Source organism: Periophthalmus magnuspinnatus, chromosome 17, assembly GCF_009829125.3.
Source record: "Periophthalmus magnuspinnatus isolate fPerMag1 chromosome 17, fPerMag1.2.pri, whole genome shotgun sequence".
NCBI classification, from domain to species: Eukaryota; Metazoa; Chordata; class Actinopteri; order Gobiiformes; family Gobiidae; genus Periophthalmus; species Periophthalmus magnuspinnatus.
In genome coordinates this window covers 17,026,792-17,053,606 of record NC_047142.1, presented here as the reverse complement: position 1 = coordinate 17,053,606, position 26,815 = coordinate 17,026,792, and the positions used below count along the sequence as shown (strand labels likewise).

General features: G+C 36.8%; 1 protein-coding gene across 1 annotated transcript in view; it reads right to left on the bottom strand.

The window, feature by feature from the left end:
- Positions 1-26,815, bottom strand: part of LOC117384875 (activin receptor type-2B-like) — a 34,780-nt gene that overhangs the window by 6,873 nt on the left and 1,092 nt on the right. The window contains exons 2-10 of the mRNA XM_033982034.2: positions 18,845-19,052; positions 12,041-12,156; positions 10,902-11,053; positions 10,322-10,465; positions 9,697-9,840; positions 7,317-7,465; positions 5,609-5,723; positions 4,643-4,781; positions 3,192-3,322 (exon numbers count right to left, since the gene is read on the bottom strand). Of these exons, the coding sequence (XP_033837925.1) occupies positions 3,192-3,322; positions 4,643-4,781; positions 5,609-5,723; positions 7,317-7,465; positions 9,697-9,840; positions 10,322-10,465; positions 10,902-11,053; positions 12,041-12,156; positions 18,845-19,052 (1,298 nt within the window). The remainder of the gene's footprint in view (positions 1-3,191; positions 3,323-4,642; positions 4,782-5,608; positions 5,724-7,316; positions 7,466-9,696; positions 9,841-10,321; positions 10,466-10,901; positions 11,054-12,040; positions 12,157-18,844; positions 19,053-26,815) is intronic.

The following is a 26,815-nucleotide window of genomic DNA, read 5'->3' as shown; positions in this document are numbered from 1 at the left end:
AATCAAACGTCAGATACTAATCGAAACTAAAACTATTATTGAATCTTGACACTCATTTGAGCAAGTATCAATACTACTGCTACTACAAAAAAGTCACATTCACAGGACAGAAATTAACCTTTCCTGAATAGCTTTAGAATGCTCCTGAGCCCTATCAGAGCAAGTATAAGACCACTTAGACTAGTATACACCCATGGGCCACTATGGAGCCTACCCAGATGCATGAGGGATTACACAGATATAAGGCAGCATGGTAATATAAAAGTAAGTACTATCATTTAATGTTGAAAATCATATTCTATTGTCTAAATAAAGAGTGTTCTTCCCATCATCCTGGTATCAGAATCAGTGCAGAGTCCATTTCCTTAGTCAATACTAAAGGAAATGGACTGTGAAACTGAGTTCATATTGTTTTAGTGCTGCCATGATACTAAAATTTCCATCACATTGCAAAAACTAAAACTCTACAGGAGTTCAAATTTAAATGTCAAATATTTGTCTTGATTCTAGTAGTTTTGACTAGTTTAATGCCATATTGGGGAACATTTCAAATAAATAATTAATAAGCTCCCCCACCACCACCACCAACAACTACTCTAGAAAAGTAACACATATACAGGAATATCACCATTTTCACTAATTCACTTTGTAGGCAATGATAGTCCATGTATTGTTGTGTGTACTTTACCCAAAATGTGCTTTCTTTTTTTAGGTTAGATTGAGGCACCCATTGCAAAAATATGAATAGATGCACGAGTGTATGCAATTATATGCTATGACAAAACCATTGTACTGAAGTGTGCCCACAGCATGAACCAGCCTGTTGTCACTGATCAGAGGCAACTGGGATGAACATGGACTGTCGCTCCTCTGCCCTTGTCAGATAAAGACCTGGTGCCATAAAAGGACACAGCCTTGCCCAAAGACAGGGGGTGTATAATAACATGTGCAATAGGCTCCCCTCTAATCTCTGTGGTACTATCCTTGCTAAATAAAGTAAATAAAAAAATGTAGACAACAACAAAAACCAGCCCCCTCAGAAAATGGTAAGTAAGTACAGGGACACCAGGGGGCAGGTGAGAACAGCTCTATTCGGAGTTCTCAAACCTTGAATGCACAACAACACAGGAATAGTCAAACATTAAATCAGGCCTATTATGGAAAATTTACTTTTAACCATGTTATAATAGAAGCGGTATTTAGAGTGATTCATGCATGTTTGAGTAATCTTATTCTTCTATATATTATAAGATGTCATATCGTGTAGGATTCTGAAGCATTGAGTCGTCATTCGGTACAAATGGAAAAAAAAAACTTCCCTACTCGCTAGCACAATGTGCGGCTATCATTTTTTTACATTTACGGTGTCCTCAGCTCCCACTGGGCACCGCAGTTTTCTAAAGCGTAAGTCAGTGGACATTTTTCTTTTATTAAGTCATTTTATATAAATATTACAATTTAAAATGTCAAAATGATATCTATGACACATGTGGATCATTTTTAACGATATAGCGGACACACAATACATCTTTAAATCAATCAAAAGCCAACTCTGCATAGGACTATTATATCATCAATAAAAGCTCAAAAATGTGCAAGTCTCTATTAAAATAATGTACTCAGTCTTGAAAGTGCATTAAAGAACAAAAAATATGTTAACAAATTTTCTGAGAATCCAAGTTGCATAAAAACCTAGAGAAAATCTTACACAGAACTCAAATCATCATTGAGTACAACATAAAAACCCTTTTGTGCGACAGCCGTGAACTAACATTCAACCATTTACTGAAAAACACGACATCTGAACATCCTACCACTTATTTTTCAAGCTTGCTTTCATGGAAATGTTCCACACTATGGCAACAACGTCATTTGCCATGTTTTTCAAGGTATTTTAGTGATTAAAAACATACAGTTGAATTACATGCACTGTTTGGGATAAAATTAGCACCAAAAAAGGACAAGTGTGAACCCACCCAGTTTGAGTCCAAATGTTGTCTTGGTTTGGTCCTGTTCTAGGCTTGGGTTTTGGTCCCGGAAAATTTGAGAAAGGTTTTGTAACTAAAATAGGTTATAAAGTAGGTTGATCTGTGTAAAATGTGCACTGACAAAGCACAGATTTTCTGAGAGGCTTTGCATGGAACTTATTTAGAACTTATTTGCTGTTAAGATCGGCAGCACCATGCAAAAAAACCCGAATGACAACGGCAGCGCCCAAGGCAACTTCAGAAATAAGGTGAATACGCATAGAGCTGCATTAAACAGAAAATGAGTGAATCACGATATGACGATTTCACCAAAAAAGCAGATCGTCACAGGTATGAGATCACAATTCAATTTTTATCCCCATATCGCCCAGCCCTAGATGGAATAATTTTTGAGGGTCAGTATGGATTGTGGGTACTTTTGCTCTGTACTAACGGGGAACTTTGCAGCTCAGATCTTATCATAATACTGAAAAATCACAAAGGGTTGAATGAATAACCTCTGTCAAATTATGATTTATAAAATACTAAATTATGCCTTTAATTTTGTTATTTATGGTAGCTATTTTTAACTATATTATACAGATTTTTTTTCTTTTTTTCAGAATTCTGCTTCAGGGATGTTGTGTCACGGGCATACATTTATTTCAGTTTTAGTGTTTTTCATCAGTCACTTCAAAATGCCTGACAGGCCTAAGTGCACATTTGAAGACATATTGTGCTTATGTCTTATATAGTCATAATCTGACACTCATGGATCATTATGTTGTAATTTTGACATTTTAAATCGCTATGACCTAAAATTACTTAATAAAAAAACAAGTCTGCTGACTGCGGTGCCCAATGGGAGCCGATGTCACCATAAACATCACGAGTTGTGCAGCTCTTCCCATTTTCTACCAAAATGACAATGCAACGCTGCCGAATCCTATGGGTATCACCAATTAAGAATAAATAAAATTGAAAAAATATTTTAAAATTTAATATAAATTTGAAAATAGCAAGTACAGAGCAGTGGGCGTGTACTGGCGGCAGCGAAAACGGGGATTGATTGGAGAAATTACTTGTATGAATGCATAAAGATGTATTTAGTGTGATTCATGCATGCTTGAGTAATCTTTATACGACAACATGGTTAAAAGCTAAAAAAAAAGTTAATTTTGCATCATAGGCTTAAAAAGCGGCTTTGTCATTATTCATACTCACCGGATGTTTGAGCCATAGGTCCTTGATGGCTGGACGCATCTTTTTATGCACCACCGCATCCTGCAGATCCTCTAGGGACGGGTGCTGGCCAATTTCATCCTCGAATGGTAACATGTACTCTGTCGCCATACCTGACACACAGGAAGAAAGAAGCAAGGTGGAAATGACATTAGGCAGCGGAAGGAAAGAGAAAAAAAAAAAACAAGCATGGAGGTGAACGCATTTAAAACACTTGACCTTTGAACTCTCCTTGACAGCACAAAACACAGCTAATCTCTGCTTTATTTGATCAGGTTTGGGAAACACTGAACTTTGACCTGTGCTGATTTTGGATTTGACATACAAAATACTGAAAACTATTTTTAAACGTAATTCATAATAAATAGTTTACCACGAATGATTCAGGCTTTGTAACTACTTAATTACTAAGTAGCAAAAAAATGTGTATTTGGTGTTTAAATCCACTAATCTGTTCCTAGTCTTTTTTTGGCAGCTTTAGTGCCAACCAGGCATTTTTGACCAGAAGGCTACAAATTTCCCTAAAGCTTTTGCTGCCTTCAGCGCCCTCTGCAATTTCCAGTAGTTGATGATATCACAAAAGACTAATCAGAAACACCTGGCTGTAATCAGGGCAAACACCTGGCTGCAGGGGCAGAGTTTGAAGTATGGATTGTTCCTTATAACTTCAGACCCTGACCCTCCTCTGCTCTCACCCTCTTTAGTCCTCCCATTGCCGCCCAGTTTAGCAGCTCTATTTGAACTGTGGTTTTGGGCGGAGTTTTGGTGTTTAGTTCCACTTAAATTAAGGAGTTAGGGTATTGATAACTAGTTACAAAGCCAAAATCGTTCTTAATAAACTATTTGTTCATTATGAATTAAGTCTTTGTTCATACTTTATCAAGGCTAATTCAAGTGTAGTTATTATAAAGTTTATCTCCTCTTCAAATACATGATAGATTCTACTTGGTAGTTTGTAACATGTGCAACTAATCCATCAAGAACACTTTGAAGCAATAAACTAGCATCCAATCAAAGGTTTCACTTTCCCAATACTTTATATAATATTTAAAATTCAAATTCAGATTTTGAGGATTTTGAGGGTTTTTTTCATTTTATATAATTTACCATGAGCACTGGCCCAATGATGTATTGTAAATCACTTTGCAGCTTTATTCATGTATCAAAGCTGAAATATGAACAGTTTTACCTTGGGTTATGTACACTATACTGTTCTCCGAGTTACAAAGAGACTTGCATCCTCTAAAGTGTGGCACACTTTTATAGAGATTGTATTTAGGGCTGCAACTCATGATTATTTTGGTAAATGATTAAACTAGCAATTATCCATTTGATGCTGTCAAGATCACAAAATGTGTGTAAATTAAACAAAGCTTGTGTAGCATCCTAGTGCCCACTCTGTACCCCACGTTTACCCCTCTTGCCCCTCTCACCTTCTGAGTCAGAGCAGCGGGACACCAGCTCCCATAGCACCAGACCCATGGCGTACATGTCAATCCTCAGGAAAGAATCTCGCTGGAAGTTTATCGCCCCCTCCAGGACCTCCGGTGCCATGTACCTCCGTGTGCCCACCTGAGACACACAGGGAAGAGATGTAAGGTTAAGTTTATTCAGGTTAGAAGATGAAGAGTAAGGCAAGGCAAATTTATCTGAATTACTTTGTGTACGAATTGTGCTATACAAAAGGCACACTCACACTAGGCTTTTTGAACCATACTGTGCACAAGTACAAACATGGAGGGTTCTGTGGCCTGTGCTCACACCTGCACAACTGAACAGAACCACAGCCCTAAAGAAAAAATAAGTCCAGAGGGATAAAAATCTCTTAAATAGTGAGGCAGATACGAGTCCTACTGTGACACGTTCCTTTGTGGATTAAACAACAGGCAACAGGAGACAAGCAAATGGAATGTCTGTTGCTGCTTAAGTCCTATACAAGGTAAGCAGGATCCACCTTGTTTTCCTCATGAGTAACATCTACACACCTGATAAGGCTCTAAACATACAGTCGTGCTTGTGTGGGTACATAAGCAACCATGCTGTGCTTTGGCACACCTCCTCCAACTGTGCTAAAGTCCCAACCACCTGGGCTCGGTTCATTTGCATTTAAACTGGACAAATGCACAGCACTGTAGGAGCTATCTGTGCTTGGGCACGGATCAATTGGGCTAGTGTGGGTGCACCGTAAGAAGACACTAATATCACAATAACTCAAAACTTAATATAAGACACTTGGATGAGCATGGATGTGGAAGAAAAGGTACAAATTATTTTACTCCTTTATACATGATTCTACTGATGTTGATACTGTTGTAAAAAGTTACTAAATAAAGTTTTGAGAAATACATGTGTAGCACCCTTTGCATCATTCATTGCTTAAAGCCATAATACCCTCCTACCTGTCCATGTGTGTCTCCTGGAGGTTTCCCTGGCTCAAATCGCACAGCCAGCCCAAAGTCCCCAATCACAGCCGTCAGATCATCGCGCAGCATCACATTCTTACTCTTGAAGTCTCTGCAGATTTCACATTGAAACAAAGTCATTAGAATTGAGTCTTTGTGGAGACATTTATCTTAGCATGTACGCCAGCTGTTGTTTTATCATTTATATACTCATGCATACTTAATCTACAGGCTTCAAAGAGCTGGCATTCATTAACAGTGTGATCAGAAATGCACACTGACAGTAAAGCTGACACGCTAACTATTATTTGCATAACATTTTCATAATGAGAACTGCTTATTTTAATTTATTCACAAGTGTAACAGATTTATGGATTTGAAACAACAGTGACATATAGTTATTTTTTCAAACAAATATATGTTGACTGACTGAACTGAATCCCTTTAATGCAACTTGTTTTACACTGAAAGAATACAGACTTACAAATCACTGTTGAAAATCAATTATCAAGTAACAGTCTACTTAAAGTACACAACTTTTCTAGCAGATGGTCAGTCACCTGTTGCCAGTTGGCCAGGTTACATGTCGGTTTTGTGGAGAGGCAACCCTGCTCACAGTAGAAATGCATGTATTTTTCCCCAAGGTAGATGGACCACTACTTACTACTTACTACTTCTACTCAAGTAATATTATTTTGAAGTAACTTAACTTTTCAATTTTACATAGTTACATAGTGTGCTGACTAAAAGTGTTACAGTATCAGTATTATATTTGCATTTTCTATTTGCATCAATCTTTATATAGTGAGTAAATTCAACAGAAATTAAACTGAAAGCAAAAGAATCTGGAAACAAGACTAATAAGGACTGAGTGAACGTTAGTTCTCTAGGAAGCTGCTTTTTAAGAATTACAGGCATTTCAAGGCCAACATTTCTGAAAAGAAGCCAAGTAGTGTTCAGGGATCATGAATTTTACAACAAGTACAAACATATTTTACAGATTGGACATTTAATTTCATATGTGGACATTAGCAGAAGCTACAGGGATAATTTGTTACTGCTATTGAAGCCTCAGAAGGCCAAATTCTCAATCAAATATTATGGAAAATCAAACAGTATATAATATAAAAGTCATATCAGGTCTTTAAGTTTTTATAGATGTCATCTTGAAAAGCATTTAGATTTATAGCAAGAAGATGTGTAGTTTATACAGTTTAATAATACTATAATGGGGCATACATTTTCACACCAGTGGAGTGTAACCAATGATGCTGGAATGTACTGAATAGTAAGAATCTATAATAATTGTATTTAAATATGTTTGGCCCCAGTATCCCCAATGATCAAAGTATAAGGATGCATGGAAAGCAGAATTGGGAATTTTGTAGTTGTTCATATATTATTTCTTTGCAACAAAAAATATATTTATTTAGGATGCAACATAATAATGAGCAGAGTATTCATAGGTTTCAGAATTATCAAGACTGAAGACCGTTACCATAGCGATTAATAATTCAAAACTATAAATATTAGATCTTTGGACCAGAAATGGCACCATATATAGGTAGCTGAAACCCATGAATACTAATAATTAAACTTCAATTTATAACAATGTGTAGCCTTTCAGTAGCATTATCTTTTGCTGAATCAAAACAGTATCTTCGGTTTTACACACACGCATGCACAATAGCACCCCCTTTTGTACCTGTGAGCGATGGTGGGTTTGGGGCCCTCTCCCTTGTAGCTGGGAATGTCCTCGTGGAGATAGGCCAGGCCACGGGACATGGTCTCAGCAATGTGACACAACTCTGCCCACGACACAGAGTTCCCCTTCAAGTGGTCTGTGAGGGAGCCCTGCAAAGAAAAATCCGTAAATGTGTTTAATAAAAGATTCATTATTTTCATGAAAGCAAAAAAAAAAAAAACAAAAAAAAAAACACCACAAAACGCATATCTAGCCTAGGTTTAAGCGTCTTGAATTCAGAATTTTGATTTGAGGAGTTTAGCAAAATATTTATGCATGAATTTGCATACCCAGTTGCCAAATAATTTGTCTTGACTGCATCTTATTTTAATACATTACTTTTTACTTCATCTTTCTCCATTGTAGCACAGATAAAGGTTCTCTTATCTCTTCTCTTCGTTGTGTTCGTCATGTAAATAAATATTTACTTGGGGAAAAAGGAAATGAATACAGCGAGTAGCTAGGAGTGTTTTTTCAGATGTACTGACAAAATTGTGCCCACAGCATGAACCAGCCTGTTCTCACTGATCAGAGGCGACTGGGATGAATATGGACTGTAGTACCTCTGCCCCAGTCAGATTAAGACCTGGTGACATAAAATGACACCGCCTTGCCCAAAGACAGGGGGTATTCATACGAGTGTTGTCAAGATACTAAAATTTCAAACTCTATTTCGATACTAAGGAATAAACTCCAGATTCAATACAGATTACACCACCACGAATGTGAATTTAGTATCAATACCTGCTCAAATGTGTATCTAGTCTCAATACTAGGTTTTTGTAGCGATTAGTATCTGATTTTTGATACTTCTGACAACCCTATTTACAAGAACCAAGACATTTTCCACGTCTTCAATACATTCACTGATTCCACTTTGCTCCTACATTAAAATTCCGTCTAAAATATTACACATTTGTCAACACCGTCATCTAATTGCATTAAGTGTATTAGAAACATAAATAAAAAGCTTTAATTTGATGACACATGTACCTGCATTATAAATACAAAAGTGTCAGTAGGAGTGATAAGGTGGTACCAGGACAGGCCTCAAACGCATTACACGTTCCCTGTATTCCCATTTGCAGTTTACGACAATTACCGCTCGATCTCGTTTTAATGCGTTAATACCTTTGTTGACAAGACAAATAAACAACCCCACCTTGTCGTCTAATTGCAATTTTATCAAGACACGAGAAAATTACGCCATTATTTCAAGCAGAGACTGTGTGTTAGTGCTAGCCGTAAATCTGCGCATCTCGCTATACATTACATTTCACTGTACACCATGTGGTAATAAAAATCCCCCTTTAATAACGCCAGTGTCCTCCACGGTGAGGTAAATAAAGGTGGAACGTTATTGGAAAAACAAAGGCATTTCTGTTAAGCGCTAAAGCCCAAATCATATATAGAGTGTTATATGTTGGAGCGTATAGGAGCACAGAGTTCTAGTTCAGTCTTGTGGCTATAATGTTGGTAACAGTGTTTTGAATTGGTCTTGAATGCCATTTTTGTTTAGTTATTGTTTTTAAGAATTTTAAGTATAACAAATTAGTGTTGTCGCGATACTAACATTTCAAACACCATTTCAATACTAAGGATACTACGATAATAGATAGAGATAATGGAATGTGATTTTCAACATTAAGTTACAGTACTTTCTTTTATATTACTATGTGGTTTCATATCTGTGTAATCAATGAGTTGTATAAGTATAAGATCATTCTAAAGCTATTCAGGAAAGGTTCAATCCTGTCCTGTGAATGTGAATACTAGTTTTAGTATTGATTAGTTTCAGATTTTCGACAACCTTATAAACAAACATTTTGAAATAAAGCAAACTAGCAAAATCTATAGACATTATGTCCTGCAACTGAATTTGTATGACGACACTCCTTAGGCAAGACACCACTCACAGCATTTGCCTGTGTATGAAAGTGATTTTGCGATTGGTGGTGGTTAAACATAGTATGGTATAGGCATTTTAGAACAGGATTTTATCAACAATATGCTTTTTGTGAAATTTCAATCTTCCATCTTGATTTGCCTTCCAAAAAAATGTGTCTTTCCAGCTACTGCATGCAACTCCAACACTGATTAGGTGTCAACAAATACCAGCTTAAAACTACCACTAAATGACATCACCAGGTGGAACAGAGCATTTTGAGCTTTGGGGAGGCAGATATTCTAATAATCCAGTATTACTCAAACATGCGTGAATGAAACAAAACAACTTCAGGTATGTTTTCGATGAGGTAACAACATTCCAACATGGCTAAAAGCTCATAAGAGTTAATTTGCATAATATAAGACCTTCAGAATCTCATAACGATGCACTCACCCTTTCATGAAACTCCGTTATCAGCCAGAGCTCTGTCTCAAGGTTTGATCCATGTTTTTCCGCTGCGATGTAACGCAGGATATTCTCATGTCTCATCCCAGGAGTCAGGAAAATGTCCCGCTCATTCTGCCACGACTGCTTGTCCTGGAAACAAAAAATATTATTAAAACATGATTTGGTGAAAATCGACTTGCAATTGTCATTATTTGCTAAACATATTTAAAAAGTAGGATTCTGTTAAGAGTACACAACCCCAGGAGCAAAAACATTGATAAAAGACTGAACACAAATCATCCACACTTGCAAACACAGCCAGGTGTTTGTAATCAGAAACATTTGATTTAAACAGGGCAGTCTTTTGTAATGTCACCAACTACTGGAAAATGCAGAGGCCACTAGAGATAGCACATACTTCGACTTGGGCATTTTTGAACAGAAAGCTACAAATTGTTGCCTATTAAGTTGCAAATAATGACTAGAAAAATAATTTAAACACCATATACACAGTTTAGTAGTAGAAAACTGGATATAGTGTTTAGTTCCACTTTAAAATCAACCCATATAAAAGCATGGGTAGGGTTCATAAATGGGTCCCCTTGATCGGGTCTGGTCTAGCGTATTGTACCTGAACAGGAAAGATCTTGACAGCGACGTATTCACTCATCAGCTGGGCCTTCCAGACACACCCAAATCGCCCCCTAGCTTTGATCTCCAGCAACTGCAGTGGTTTCAAGCCAACGAGAGGAGAGGGAGGAGTTGGCCCAGGATCCTGGATGTAAAAAACAGACGTTGTAAGATCCTTTATCACAAAATTGAAAACATGAAAGTAAACCAAAGAAAAAATGAAAAATAAAAACGAGGCTTGAAAAATATTGTACAGCCTTATGTAATAAAATCAATCGTAGTATTCTTCATAGTAGTAGTGGTATTCATAGTAGTCTTAGTAGTAATAGTAGTATTCGTAGTAGTCTCGGTAGTGGTCTTGGTAGTAGTATTCGTAGTAGTATCTATAGTACCTGCTGTAGGTAATAAAATGTTACATCATTTGAAATTTACCACTACAAATATGAAACGTATACATAATCATTCATTTCTTCCACTGTCCCTTTCATAGTAGCAGTAATAAGCGTAGTAGTAGACGGATATATTCTCATTCATTTGCTGCACTGTCCCTTTACATCACCCTCCACAGCCGCGTTGCTCACCTCACTGAGATCGACATGGCCGTACGGAGGTTTGCGGTGGCGGTACATCCACAAGGCCAGTACCAGGGCCAAGGACAGCACGCACAGAGGCAGCAGAGAATACACTAATACATTCAACAGGGAGGGTACGCGAGGGGGAGGCCGGATCTTCACTGAAAGGGGAAGACAAGAAAGGGGTGTGGGGGAAGAAAAAGAAAAAAAAGTGAAATAATATTATAGCAAAGGGTGGCTATTTTTAAAACTCAAAATAACTCAAAACTTTTAGATTTTAGAGTTTATTTTTTTGTTTACTGCATTGCATGTGTGTTCATTCATAGTTTTTGTTGTATTGCCCATTTTATGACGAATTTAGAAATCCTTTATTTGATGAAATGTTCACCCAATGCCCCGATATGTTCTGGTGTAATGACAATGACAAGATGAAATGGTTGTTTAATTCTAATGTTAATAAGTTTGCATCATTTCTATGTAAAGCCCCACATGTCTGGACTATAGTTTTTTGTTAATAGTGTCTTATAAGTCCATTAATGGGCTCGGCGTTCTTTGTAAGCAAGACACAAAAATAAATTCAAACAGTCAAAAATTCAACCGTAGTTTTGATGCCTTCAGTGAGGTGTATGAGTGAATTGACACAAAGCTCATTCAGTGAAGATTCAAACAAGAACCAAGGAGCTGGTTTCCTAGGTAATAGATGGAGGATAGATTCAACATGGCAACAAGAGCACCATTGTTATCATCAATAGTGTACAGGAAAAATATCTCAAAAGGCATTTGTAGTTTCACCTTTTGAGTTTTGTTCAAATTGTTCATCATCATGTGTAGGATTTTTTATTTTTTATTTTATTCGTTATTGGGGTTGCCATTGAAAATCTTAATCTTTAAATATATTAATCAAGGCAGAGAAATGTATTTTTCAGTATAAAGTATAGTAGCTTTATAGAATCAATTACAATCTGGATATTGGGTTAACCATATCCCACCAACCCAATAGTCACTGGTTTACGATAATCTTCTGTGTTTTGGACAAGTGTTGTCCAAAATAGATGTGTTCAATGTTCAATGCAATGCAGTGTCTTGTCTCAACTTGCCAAAGTAGTTGAAATAGTGCGAGTGCTGGACTACACGGGGTTTGCACTGACCTCGGTTGCCGGTGCCGATGACATCTGGGAGGTGCGTGAAGCGCTCGTTACAGTAGTTTCCCTCACAGCAGCAGAAGAAGACTTGTGGGTTCTCCTCCATGGACACACACTCCTGCCTAAAAAACAGAGGCAAGAAGTCATTACTATTGTGACAACACTACTCAGAAATAATCCTAAAACGTCAAACTCAATTTCGATACTAAAGAATGACTCAATACTCAATAGTGATCTTGATATCCAAACAATATCTGTGTAAGAATCCATAAACTGGACAAATGTTTTAGAGTGAACTTAGTACCCAAATGATCATTTTAAAAGCTCTTTCAGACAATTGTAATTTTCAACACATAATGGTATTTCACTAAATTTTATCCAGTTTGTCTTTTTTTTTTTTTCAGTATCAATGCTTGTTCAAATGAGCGTCCAGTTTCAATACTAGTTTTAGTAGGCTTAGGCTCATTAACTCCTTAATTAAGAGGTTACGGTTAGGAGTTAGGGTATGAATGTGCAAAAAATGGGCTTGTTAATGTCATTGTTGAGGTTAAGTTCCCCTCTCTCCCTTCCAGTCTCCCTCAGTCACTCACTCCCCCCACCCACCCTGCTCTCACTTTCTGTCAGTATCTTAAACAGCCGTAGGGCAGCAGCACTGACCGCTCTATATTTACACACAGCTCAGTTGCACAAGTTCCCGGACACAGAGTTTAAAAAGACTAAAAATATTACATTATGTCATTTCTAATTCTAAATAAAGATGCTAAACATACATTAGCTACGACAACATACCTTTACAATATAATTAAATCTAATGCTAGCTAGTCTAATTGTAATGCAATGAACTGGTCACAGCCAAAACAAGCAAAATATATTGAATAACCTTGGGTAATAGACATAGTAAAATTAGCAGAGCTCTTCTCAAGCCATATTTAAAGTTGAGTTACAATTTCAAATCCTTGAAAACTAATTATTTTTTTGTTTAGTGGTGCACTAAAATAGATATTGGGGGTTTGGATATTGATTTTTTTTTTTTTTTTTTCATTTTTAATACTAGATTCATGCTGTACAAAGTGCACATTTGAAAACACTCCACATTTTAAACATATAGAAAGGAATACACTTGATGCTCAATACTGATTCCGATAGCACCATGATAATAAAAACTAGACAATAGAATGTCATTTTTAACATTAAATCATAGTACTGTCTTTTATATTACCATGTGGCCTTATATCTGTGTAATCCCTCAGTTGTCCAGATATGTTCTATAGTAGTCCATGGGTGTATACTAGTCTCTGTGGTCTTAGACTTCTTCTTGTTCTATACTTGCTCAAGATCATTCTAAACTATTCATTAAAGGTTCATTTCTGTACTGTGAATGTGACTTTTTTAGTATCAATACCTGCTCAAATGAGTATCTGGTTTCGATACTACCTTTAGAATTGATTACCGTAAATTTCGGACTACAGAGCGCACCTGAATATAAGCCACACCAGCTAAATTTGAAGAGAAAATCAATTTTGTCCATATATAAGCCGCACCTGAATATAAGCCACAGGTTTTCATATTGTAACATGAGATATTTACACAGAAAGACGGTGCACGGACACCTGCCTGAAAATTGGCACCAACACGACATCAACACGGGATGAACACATCTGCAGGTTTAGAAAATAAAGCTGCACCAACACGGAAAATCTGCTTTTATTTCCTCTGAAAACTTTTGTCGTCTTTTTACATTGTCCAAGTTGGATTCATTGATGCCAAGCTCACGTGCAGTGGCTCTATTTCAGGGGTCGGAAACCCGCGGCACCAAAGCCGCATGCGCCTCTTTCAGCCTGCGTGGCTTGGGAAAATAAATTAAGTATTTAATTGAAGTGTATTTTATTTGTGTTAGCTCTTTTTTGTTGTAGTTTAAATTGGAAGATTATTATGATCTTAAAATAAAATTATATTTTCTTATTTTTCGTTGCTCAAAATAAGCGTCACACTCGGAACAATGTTCAAAACAAACACCGCTCACGTCTCACCGACACAGACACAGCTCACTGTCCTGCGTAAAAAATGAGCCAAAACAAAAGTCTTTGGAGAGCTTTTAACAAAGGCAAAAAGGACAACTGAGGAGCCAGAAGAGGAGACTACGACCTCCAAGAAAAAGAAAGATAAATTTAACAGACAATGCCTACTTAAAATCTGGGTTTGTCGCTGCAGGTGACTCTCACGCACAATCCGCTCTGCGTAATATGCGGGAAAAGCAAATGAGGCAATGAAACCTTCACAACTGCTTTGGCACATGGAGAATAAGCACCTGGGATTAAACGATACGCCTTTAGAGTTTTGGTTTTTTTTTTTGGTTTTTTTTAAAGAAACTGCGGAGCAGAGTAGACATAATCACATAATCAGCGCAGGGCTCACACTGATGCAGCGGTTTGGTGAGTTGTATTTTTTTATGCACTTAAGTTATTTTTGCCATATTTATCTGCCACGTGTAGAAGGCTTGTCCGTGAAAATAAAACCTACATTATTCTGTTACATTATTGTTGTTATACACAGTGTTATCTTCATTTTAGATGTCAAAAAGTATTTGCGGCTCCCAGTGTTTTATTTTACGTGGAAAGTGGGTCCAAATGGCTCTTTGCGTGTTAAAGGCCGAACCCTGCTCTATTTCCTTCTTTATCTTAAAAACTGCATCATATCCATTTCATGATGCGCAAAATGATCGTTCAAAATCAAAACTAGTGAATTCTTCAGAGCAGAATCGTTCCCCACGTCTGTCTCACTTTTACGTTTACAGCTAGAGAGCGCCCCCCAGGGGCCGTTATCCAGTAAAAATTCCATAAATAAGCCGCACTGCTGTATAGGCCGCAGGGTTCAAAGCGTGGGAAAAAAGTAGCGGCTTATAGTCCGAAATTTATGGTAGTATCTTATTTTTGATGCTTTTGACCCTCCTAGAGAAGATTAAAATATAAACTGCTAAGCTAATACAAATCATATAAAAAAAATTACATGTATGTTTCTAGAGGACAAAACTACAGGGACAGCAGGTTTACATTTACATTAAAAGTCATGACAGTTTGCAGAAGAAGTTATGTAACCTAAATAATTGTCTTCAAAATGAACAAAGTGGGGCCTTTCTAAATGCACAATATATTGCAGCAATGGGAGTGAAATTCATCAAAAAACATAATATTGTAATCATTGTTTTGGAGGTTAAAGCAAAAAAAGAGTATACTGTCTATAACTAAAACCACACAAGCCCTACAAAGACTGATTAAAACAAAAATAAATAAATAAATCAATCAATCAATCAATCAATAGAAATGTTACTGAGGAACAAAAGGTATTAAGTGATGTTTCTGCCTTTTGGTGGTCAACTTTATGGTCCATTCATGTGTTTTGTGCTTGACCTGAATCTCAGTCAAACTGTTTACAGGTCCATTTAGCACATTATCGATGCACTAAAAATATAGTAAAATTAATGTAAAATGTTTATATTAAAATGGAAAAATAAATAAATGCTTGCTTTTTGTCAATAATGTCCCGCCCTACTTGTAGCCTTATTGATAATTTGCAGTGACGTCACATTGGGGGGGGTACAGCATGCGTGTCTATGGCAGAATCTCACCATGGTGACACTACGCACACATTAGCAAACACTATCAAAAAGCTTTAAGGGTCTGAAAACTCAATAAAAAAAACAAATACATTGATTTAAACACCACATTTTTAGGAGCCTCATTTCCACAAAAAGGTGAGAATGACTAACTGAAAAACTGTTGCCTTTAGATGTAATATTCTTTGAGATAGACTTTGTTAAACAATGCAAATCAGCTCACAGGTTGTATTTCATAATCAATTCTATTTGGTCAGATTATTACTCAAATTGGACTTAAATCTTTGTTAAGCTTTGTTTTAACACAGAGCTTCAGACCGAGCAGTACCTCCAGTTAGCATCACACAGGGAATGTTGATGACATCAGCTGCATAGTATCAAAAGCCAACTTAAACAGCAGCTGACGTTGGTAATTATAGTTTAAATTACAACATACAGTTTTGCACGCACGTATAGGGTCCATGAACGTAAACTGGCACTGAATTTGTTTGTCTAATAACGTGTTCCCTCCTGCTTAGATACTACATTACTGCACTAGATTGCAAAACGGTCATTGCAAAACCATACTTAAAAAAAATAAAATAAAAATCACATCAAAAGCACAATGAATTTAAAAGTATATGTGAGTTGTATATTTAAATGTCATCTTTGAAAAATTGTTCCTATAGACATAATGCACAAAGAGGATTATGCAGAGACTAAACCAGAGCAGATTACACTTGGACATATTTACTTCAATGTCAATGAATAATGTCATGTTTTAATCTGAGTAGGCTTGTCTGCTTGATGGGAAGACATTTACAATAATAGATTTTGGTGACATTCTTGGACTGTTTGTAAGGGGACAAATGAGAAATGGTTTGGAGAAGTTGAGATTAGAAATACTGACGGAATTATGTATTGTGGTTATTATGGTTAGGGTTGCCAAAAGTATTGAAAATCAGATACCGTAAATTTCGGACTACAGAGCGCACCTTGATATAAGCCGCACCAGCTAAATTTGAAGAAAAAATCAATTTTGTACATATATAAGCCGCACCTGAATAAAAGCCGCAGGTTTTCATATTGTAACATGAGATATTTACACAGAAAGACGCTGCACCGACACGCTTTTTTTTAAACTGTGCCTGAAAATTGGCACCAACACGACATCAACACGGGATGAACACATCTGCAGGTTTATAAAATAAAGCTGCACCAACACGGAAAATCTGCTTTTATTTCCTCTGAAAACTTTTGTCGTCTTTTTACATTGACCAAGTTGGATTCATTGATGTCGAGCTTACGTGCAGTGGCTCTATTTCAGGGGTCGGCAACTCGCGGCTCCGGAGCCGTATGCGCCTCTTTCAGCCTTATACTGCGGCTCTGCGTGGCTTGGGAACTGACACACACACAGCTCACAGTCCTGCGTAAAGAGCCCTGATTTTCAGACGTTGTGCGCACAGGGGTCAGGAGCAACTTTGGCCCGTCCCTAATGACACACTAATAAGCTCGTCCGTAGATGTATCATGAAAATCCTGCTGGAAATCGCCACAGAAATCTATTTGATGTAGTAGCAAGTTTATTATCTGCTCTTGTCTCCGCGATGACGTTTCACGTATAACACATCAGACACGACGCACAAAACTAGAGCCACAAGCGAGTGAAAATGAGCCAAAACAAAAGTCTTTGGAGAGCTTTTAACAAAGGGGGAAAGGACAACTGAGGAGCCAGAAGAGGAGACTACGATCTCCAAGAAAAAGAAAGATAAATTTAACAGACAATGCCTACTTAAAATCTGGGTTTGTCGCTGCAGGTGACTCACGCGCACAGTCCGCTCTGCGTAACATACGGGAAAAGCAAATAAGGCAATGAAACCTTCAAAACTGCTTTGGCACATGGAGAATAAGCACCTGGGATTAAACGATACGCTACGAGTTTTTTTGTTGTTGTTTTTTTAAAGAAACTGCGGAGTAGAGTAGACATAATCACATAATCAGCGCGATGCATGATGCAGCGGTTTGGTGAGTTGTATTTTTTTAATGCACTTAAGTTGTTTTTGCCATATTTATCTGCCACGTGTAGAAGGCTTGTCCGTGAAAGTAAAACCTACATTATTCCGTTACATTATTGTTATTATACAGTGTTATCTTCATTTTAGATGTCAAAAAGTATTTGCGGCTCCCAGTGTTTTATTTTACGTGGAAAGTGGGTCCAAATGGCTCTTTGCGTGTTAAAGGCCGACCCCTGCTCTGTTTCCTTTCTGTTTCTTTATCTTAAAAACTGCATCATATCCATTTCATGATGCGCAAAATGATCGTTCAAAATCAAAACTAGTGAATTCTTCAGAGCAGAATCTTTCCCCACGTCTGTCTCACTTTTACGTTTACAGCTAGAGAGCGCCCCCCAGGGGCCGTTATCCAGTAAAATTCCATATATAAGCCGCACTGCTGTAAAAGCCGCAGGGTTCAAAGCGTGGAAAAAAAGTAGCGGCTTATAATCCGAAATTTACGGTACTAATCGATACCAAAACTAGTGTCCAAACTAGATATTCATTTGAATGGCTATCAATACTTAAAAAAGTCAATCACAGGACAGAACTCAACCTTTATCGAATAGCGTAGAATGATAATGAGCTGTATCTAGTATATCCACATAGATTAGACACCCATGGACCACTATGGAACCTACCTGGACGACAGAGGGATTACACAGATATAAGACGACATGGTAATATAAAAGAAAGTACCTTTTTTTTTTTTAAATGACATTCTAAAGTTTGGACATGAAGTTGCCTGAAATGGTGCAAAGCAATGTTCAAAGCAAAGAGTGACTTTTTCTTAATTTTTTTGTATAGAAAACAGTTTATGAATGAACACACATAGAATGTAGTAAGAAAAAAATAGTGTTGATGGTTTCAGTTAGAATCTACAATGTAAATAAGAATGGAAATAAAAAATAAATAAATAAATAAATAAATAATAAAAATAAAAAATGAGAAAGTGTATCCAAACTTTTCACTGGTAGAGTACATGACTAAATGTAGTACCAAAACACTACATTAGTCGACATTTAGTTGCCAAAAATGTCATGCAAATTAAAATTGGCAATAGTGAACATTTGCAATAACTGCTATCGTCCTTGCTAATATATCGTTATGTAACTGTATGCACTGCACTGTATGTAATTTGCTAATGCTATGTTTCCAGTGGCCTAACCTGTCATAGCAGTTGAAGTCATCGAGCCAGCAGCCCTTCTTCACCAGTTTGATGGTCCCTGAGGAGTTGAGCCACGAGGCGTAGCAGTGCAGACGCTTGTCCTTCTCACCCTCACATCTCTCAAAGCCGCTCTGATTGGTCCGCTCCGTCCGCCAGTTATCATTGTAGTATACACACTCCCGTGTCTCCACCTCTCCCAGACTGTAGCCTACAAAACAAGCAGAAGAGCAAAAGTTTAGTTTAGAACTTTGATTTAAAAAAAGTTGTAAACATACATAAAGTTTTGAAGTTTGAAGTAGGGCTGCAAGGTTAATCGCTATCGAATTAAAATTTAAATGGGCGCAATTAACAAATTGCTAATTTTGAAGTACCATAATATCCTCCGCAAATGACAAAATCTACTGTTTTAAACCTGCATAAATGCTGCCAACACGATAGTTTAAATCTACAAAAACAAATTCTGAAATGTGATGCTTGTATTAGTTTGTCAGTTTGTATTTCATTTTTTTGTCAATTCTTATGGATGAGTTTAAAATGTGCAAATTATGTTTTAATAATTGGATTTAGTTCACATCTAATTGTAATCACAATGCACAATCGTAATTACCATAGATATTTTTCCCAAATCATCAACCCTAGTTTAAAGTGATGTCTCAAACCAGGGATGGGACCAGTTACCAATTATTCGATTACTAAAATAGTTGACAACTGTTTCAATAATTGATGAGTTGTGATTGATCAACTTGTTGCAGCCCTAGGTCATGTGACCAATACCAATACATAATCATTTACTCATAAAATTATGGCATCTTTTTCCTCACAATAGTCTTTGTGATTAAGTTTATATACCGGGACAGTTGAAATAGTCTTCAGACTATTACTTCTTGGTTGTTTACATAGTTTGTTCCATGATGTATGCAATGGCATATTGTGATGACTAAAAATTCATTCAACTCAAGGCAGTGAAGAATACTGTTTTTCCACAGGCTCAATGAAATAAATGAGCTCTGCCGATACATTAATCTCCATCTCTAGCAATTAATGGGATATTACAAAAACAAAGTAACCTTGCAGTTAGTCAGTTCATTGGGGCTAAACTGGGAACTAAAAACCAAATCAAGTCTACATCAGGGCTAACATGAGACCCGGCCAGGACCCCGGCCAGGACCCCGGCCAGGACCCCGGCCAGGACCCCGGCCAGGACCCCGGCCAGGACCCCGGCCAGGACCCCGGCCAGGACCCCGGCCAGGACCCATGAAGTCTTGGCTTAATACTAAACATGCTCAGGTAGTATTTGGTTTGTTTTTTGTCCTTGGCACAGCAACCGGTTGCCAACTAACCATTAAGTTAGCAGCTCTATTCCAGAAGATGGAGTTGAATATAATGTGACCCAGTAATGCCGTTAGTGTTTTCTTAAGCAGGAAACCAACATTACCCAGTCTCCAAGTATTCAGAGCAAAAAATGTGCCAAATGATTGTGCAATTGTTTCACTGTGGCAAACAAGAAGGCAGCCAAAAGGGACAAAACACCAATGCTCTTTTGTAATCTTGATAATGGTGTAAATAATACTTTGTACTTGGCCTGAATGGTCTGATTTGTCAATAAGGGAGAGTTATATTGACAAAAAAGCATACCTCATTTTATTCTGATAACTATAATAATTCAGCAACACAATATAAATATTTTGGTTGAAGTTCCTGAACAAGCTCAAAAGTTAAAGTACTGTAAAACTACTTTGTTGATTACACTGAATGCACTATGAAAAACATTTTCAAAACAATCATTTTGATATTAACTTTTGAACACACAAGTTCAAATTTTTTATATATATATATATATATATATATATATATATATATATATATACACATACACATACATACATATACATACACACACATTCTGCAGCAGGACAATGATCCAAAGCACACCAGCAAGTCCACTGAATGGCTTAAACAAAATGAGGGTCTGTAGTGGTGTAGTTTAAGTCCACACCTGAACCCAATAGAGATGCTGTGGCATGACCCTAAAAAGGCGGTTCATGCTCAGAAACCCTCCAATGAGGCCGATTTAAAACTATTCTGTAAAGAAGAGGGGCCAAAATTCCTCCACAGTGATGGGAAAGACTCATTGCGGGTTATCACAAACGCTTGACTGCAGTTGTTGCTAAGAGTGGTTCAACCAGTTATTAGGTTTAGAGGGCAATTACTTTTTCACATGGGTCATGTAGGTTCAGATGTTTTTCTTAATAAACACAAAATGCAGTTTTAAGGGCTGATTTGATTTACTTGTGAGTTATCGTTGTCATGCTTAGCCATTTCAGATCAAGCAAATTTAAATATTAGACAAAGATGCAGAAAAAGTAAGAAAATGGTGAGGGGGCAAATACTTTTTCACAGCGATGTGTAAGTATACACACACACGTATACATATAGATGCATATATATACATACACACAAACACACATCTCCTTACACAGCCAGATGGATTCTTGCAATATTTGGGAGTTCACAAACTCACAAGAATCCATCTTGGCATGCTCCCGCTGGGTCGACAGGGCGGGGGGCTGCTGGCTGGCAGAGTAGACAGAGTAGCATTGAGGTTTGTGAGGAAGCCAAAGGTGAAGTGCTCAAGTGAACCAAAACAAACATGGGGACAACGTACTTCAGCGTATTCGAGCGAAAATACAGACCATTTTGTCTGTGAAAAACGTGCACAAGACCACATTTTGTCCATTTGTGGGCAGGTAAGATGTTTTTCTCTCAAATTAATGTAACAAGTTTGATTTTTCGACTTGTTCTGCTATTGTGACACCTTGACCAGTCAAGATTCCAATCTTCGTTGTGACGTTCCGCCTTTTCCCAATTAAAATCCCAGTCCAGATTAATAAATGTGTGAAACTCAATTCAGAGGGCTACACTAATCTGATATGAGCCAGGTTAATATCTACCAACTCTATTATAGCACTAAGAAAGAACTGTAAATTACCCAACAAAAATGATGAAATATTGCTCATCACAAACCCTTGACTAAAATATTACAACATAACTTTGTTTCAAATATACATTTATATTTGTGACGAGATATTTCTGTAGCACAGAGTTGATAAATTATACCTATTGTTAAAATTTTGCATATCTTTCTCAAAATAACATTCATAATACTATTCTTAATCCAACAAATTGCCACCTCTAAACCATACACTTGCAGTTTCGACATTTTAATAAATCATTCTTATTAAAAATAACAGACACTGAGGGCATATGTAGCTCAAGTCTGCTCTGAGCCACGAGATACAGACTTCATCAGGGTTCTGGCACAGAGCCAAGTTCGGGATTCCTCTGTAGTAAGAAGGCAACTCCTCTAAGGCTACAAAATGATTCAGAATAGTTCAGTTTGGCACAATCCCATTCACTCCATATCTTTTCAAATGGAACAACAGGCAGAAATTAATTAACTAGAAAACAATGATATGGTACAGAGGACCCTTATGGGAATGCCAGGGCTGAGAGATAAGGATTCTTGAATTCAACGGTTAATGACATATGGAGAGATAGATAAGACCATTTTCTGTACAGTTTCAATTGTAATTCCAACGGCAAGTTTAACTGAATGAGCAAAAATGTAGTGTGTGTCTTCAAGTTCCATTGTGAAGTAGTTTAGGTAGGTTTATGAATGACAAGCTACAGAAATCCCGCACAATACAAGGAAACAATTAATATTCCAAATAAATATCTGTCAAAAAAAAGCCCAAAGGGAGCTGACGTAGGCATAAGCGTCATCACAAGAAAGAGCTGCTCTGCTGGACGATGGTCTGCACTACACTACACTGAGATTTTTCCTTCATTTGTGCCAAAATAACTAAGCAACGCTGTCGAATCACTGATTAAGAAAATAAAATATGAGAATGAAGTAAGTGGGTTTGTACTGGTGGTGGGGAAAACATGTATTGACATCTTGAATACGGGAGATTCCTCAAAAATTCATGAATATCGTTAAATACAACTTCTAGAGAAGGGGAAACAACTATAACGTGGTAAAACGCTCGAAAAAAAAGTTGCTGTTAAGGTGGTGAAGGGCCGCCAAAACACACGCTAGAATCCATATACATTTTACATTTGGTTATCCTTTATTCTACTTCGATAAATATGTATATATCTGTACCCTTTTTTGATGACATGCTTTGTTACTATTGTTGTTTATGGATTTACTACCATTCTTTGGACTTCTTGTCGAAGGAACGAACTTTAGTCCTATGTGCCCACGTACGTTGCCTTGTTGATCAATAAAGTTTTAAATAACAAAAGAAAAAAATCTGAAAAGTTACACAAAATAAAAATATATCTAGGCTATTTACAAGTGTTGGGAGTGGGAAATGCAGTTCACAGATAAAAATATAGTGATTTGACATAAGGGTGAGCTGGTGTAGTTGTGTAGAGGATGAGAATGTACGCTGTTGCGATATTAAACTTTCAAACTATTTCGATACTAAGGAATAGACTCGATACTTTATACCAATTCCAATGCCACTTTCTTTGTAAAAATGGGGAGATTTTTGTTATTTTTGCTGTAATACGATACGAGTTGTTGAAAAAGTAACTTCTATGGCCATCTATTTATTGCTTCATTCTGTTATTTGTTACAGCTCATGCCACATCATGATACCGCCTCTTTAAAAATGGTTTACTGGGATTATTTTAGATTATTGTTATAGTATCAGTGGCATAAAGTAGTTTCAATATTATCGTTTATCGCAGTACATCTCTGTAGCAATATGGCGTCCTTCAAAGTTCGTGATCGTGACAGGCCTTGACCTTTTTTAAGTTTCAATACTACGTTTAATACAAATTAGATCGTAGTCCATGCGGAAGACATTTCTATGTGAAATCAGTTAATGGCAGCTTTTTGAACAGACCTCACGTAGTAAAGAGGCTGTGTACTAAATGTCTTTCGCTGTGTCATTCAATCTTTGTTCCAAGTAAAGAGTCTGAATGAGCATCAATTTCAGACTAAAAATAGGATTCAATAAGTTGGAGCCGTTAATGTGTTTTGTGTGAAAAGGGGGTAGATATTATAGACTTAAACTTATGTCCGCTCCTTTCCATTCATGCCAATTTTATGTAACATTGTATTATAGCCATCTTAAATGAATGGAATGGAAAAAAAAAAACAAGTAAAAGACACTGGCTTTTGTGCTGTTAGATAATTGTCATATTCGTGACTCTTAAGGACATGACGTTTTTAAAAAGATGAGACTTTCTTTACGCCAAATTATTATAAATCAGCCTTTTATATCTACAAATGAATGGCAAAATGTACGAATGAAATGTATAGATCTGTCCAGAATGGGTCTGTGAAACTTTTCTTATAAAACTGACAATGTTCCTGCTCTAAATTTGGTTATAAAGTTGTCTTGTTACTAAAATTGCAAACTCAATTTCGATACTTAGGAATAGACTTGATACTCAATACAGATTCCAATACCAAGATGATAATAAATCAAGATCATCCTAAAGTTATTCAGGAAAGATTCTATCCTGTGAATGACTATTTTAGTATTGATACTTGCTAAAGTGAGTATGTAGTTATCGGTGAGTCAGATTTGTAATACTTTTGACAGTCCTATTCCTAAATAAAACAAACAAATCCTGAATGATTAATCAGAATAATCATGACTAGTTGGCTATTAAAACAACTGGCTATTTTAATAACTGTTAATCATTATCTAGACTTTCAACTAAAACAAAACACAAGCCAAAAGAGGATTTCTCACAAAGATTGATTATTAAAAGTGCACAATGTAACTTTTCTAGTGAACCTGCTCGTCTCCATGGAGATGTTATTGCTTTGTCTATAATATTCTTAAGTGCAATAAATTTAGTTTCTTTGATTGGTCAAGTACAGACACATAAAAGTAATTGTCAGTGGCAACCCTAATTACACAATCAACTGTTAAAATCAACCATTGAGGGCAAAAGGAACTGCAAAATCTTTTGGGCCTGGTGAGGTTAATTTGAACTAAAAAAAGATCATTTTTATAAATGACTTTAGTTGTGGCAGGATTTATGAATAACACCATTTATTTAAGTCATAACAAATAGTTTTACCGTATTAGCTTTTACTGGATGAACAAGGCCGTGTGACATTTCTGAAAAGATCAAATTGTGTTTTTGTGAATGGGGTAGATTAATGAAAACATATTTATGAGCTAAAATACCAGATATTTTATGAAGGACAAACTAGTAAGAGTAACTGAACTCACAACATATTTCAAACTATATGTCTATACAACACTAAATGGGCCAGTGGTGAATTCCATTTCAAAAAGGACAATTAGATTTTCCAAAGCAGCCGAAATGTCATTTCACATAATGTTCACACTAATTTTTCAATCATCTCATCTCAATAGGTTTACAATGATGAAAAATGATGTTATGTTGCCATAGCGATTATGCATTTAAAACAAAATATATCTTTTGAAAAAAAATGCCGTTTGATTAGTTAGATTTTACACGTTTCAACTCATTACATCAAATATAAAAGGATTTGACAACTAAAAATGCATTAAAGGCCCCCCAAAAAAAATTCAAAAAAAAAAAAAAAGCCTATAGAAAACTCCATTCACAACATCCCACGGACATTCACGTTGATCTTTGTTCGCAGAGGCCTTGAAAAATAGCGTCCTGTCTCTTTAAATCCCAGCCTATAGGAGCTACTGCTGCTGCTGCCCATCCCCCCCAATGTTACCCCCACCAACCCATTACGCACACACAAACACACATGCACAGAACAGCGAAAGAGAGAAAGAACCAGAAAGAGGTGGAGAGAGAGAGTTGTCCAGCATGTATCCATTATTGCACCCAGGTATGCACGAAACGAACAGCCACACAAGCAATATAAGGCAAAGAAAGGGGGATAGGAATGGATGGAAATGAAGGCACCAGCGGCAGAGAGAGGGAGGGAGAGATGCGTAATGCTCCATTGAGTCGGGATGGCATTTCTGATATCTCTGCTTGGTCACGTGATCCGGGGAGGACTTTTACTACAAGATCATCCACCCAACCCCCTTCGCTGTGTCACTTAGCGAGGCTTTACACCACCACAACAACAGCAAATTCAAAGGGAAGCAGCTTATATGCGAGGGTATAGGCGTATAGGACTATAGTGCGGTCGCAGGGGCCCTAATCTATAAACCATAAAGGCATTATAGACCAGGCCATGCACAGTGAGATTTGGCACAACGCACAGCTGGCCACCTCCAATGAAAATTTGATCACAAGATGTAGGTTAAGTAAATAAAGGTATGCTGTAGAAGCAGGTATTTTGAATGCACAGTGAGTTAAAAGGGTCTGTTAATATCAATTTTGTATTAGACACAATTTTAGCAACAAAAAACATACATTAACTATAATAATAATAATAATAATAGTGCAAATAAATTCACAATATTACACATTTGCAATTAATTTTTTGTATTTTTCCCCATATAGTGACCTACAATAAGGGACAATATTTTTCTTAATTGGTAAATATAATTGCTCTATAAATATCCAATATCAAAACACAGGAAAACTAAACCAATTGAACTGATAGAAATGTCATTAGACCTACAATGGGTTTCTATTCAGTCATTTTGAACAGATATAGCCTATAGTGGTAGCCTAACAAAATATTAATCAACTTCTAGAGGATTTTGTTTGGTGTTGCCTCCTGTTACATGTTATTTTCAACACACTTCAAATATTACAAAGCAAAATTCATTATTAAGCATATTCCAAAATCAAAATGAGTGTAAAGAAATAGATACATCATAGTGTTGAGCTTAAAAATAACACATCTTAAACATCTGATCCATTACGCAAACGTATTCAATTCATATTACATTTGGACTGGTGTCAAAAATCCAAAACGCAAACAATGTTCCCTTTGCTTTCACGTGCTTCCAAATTGTTATGGAAAAGCCCCAATAA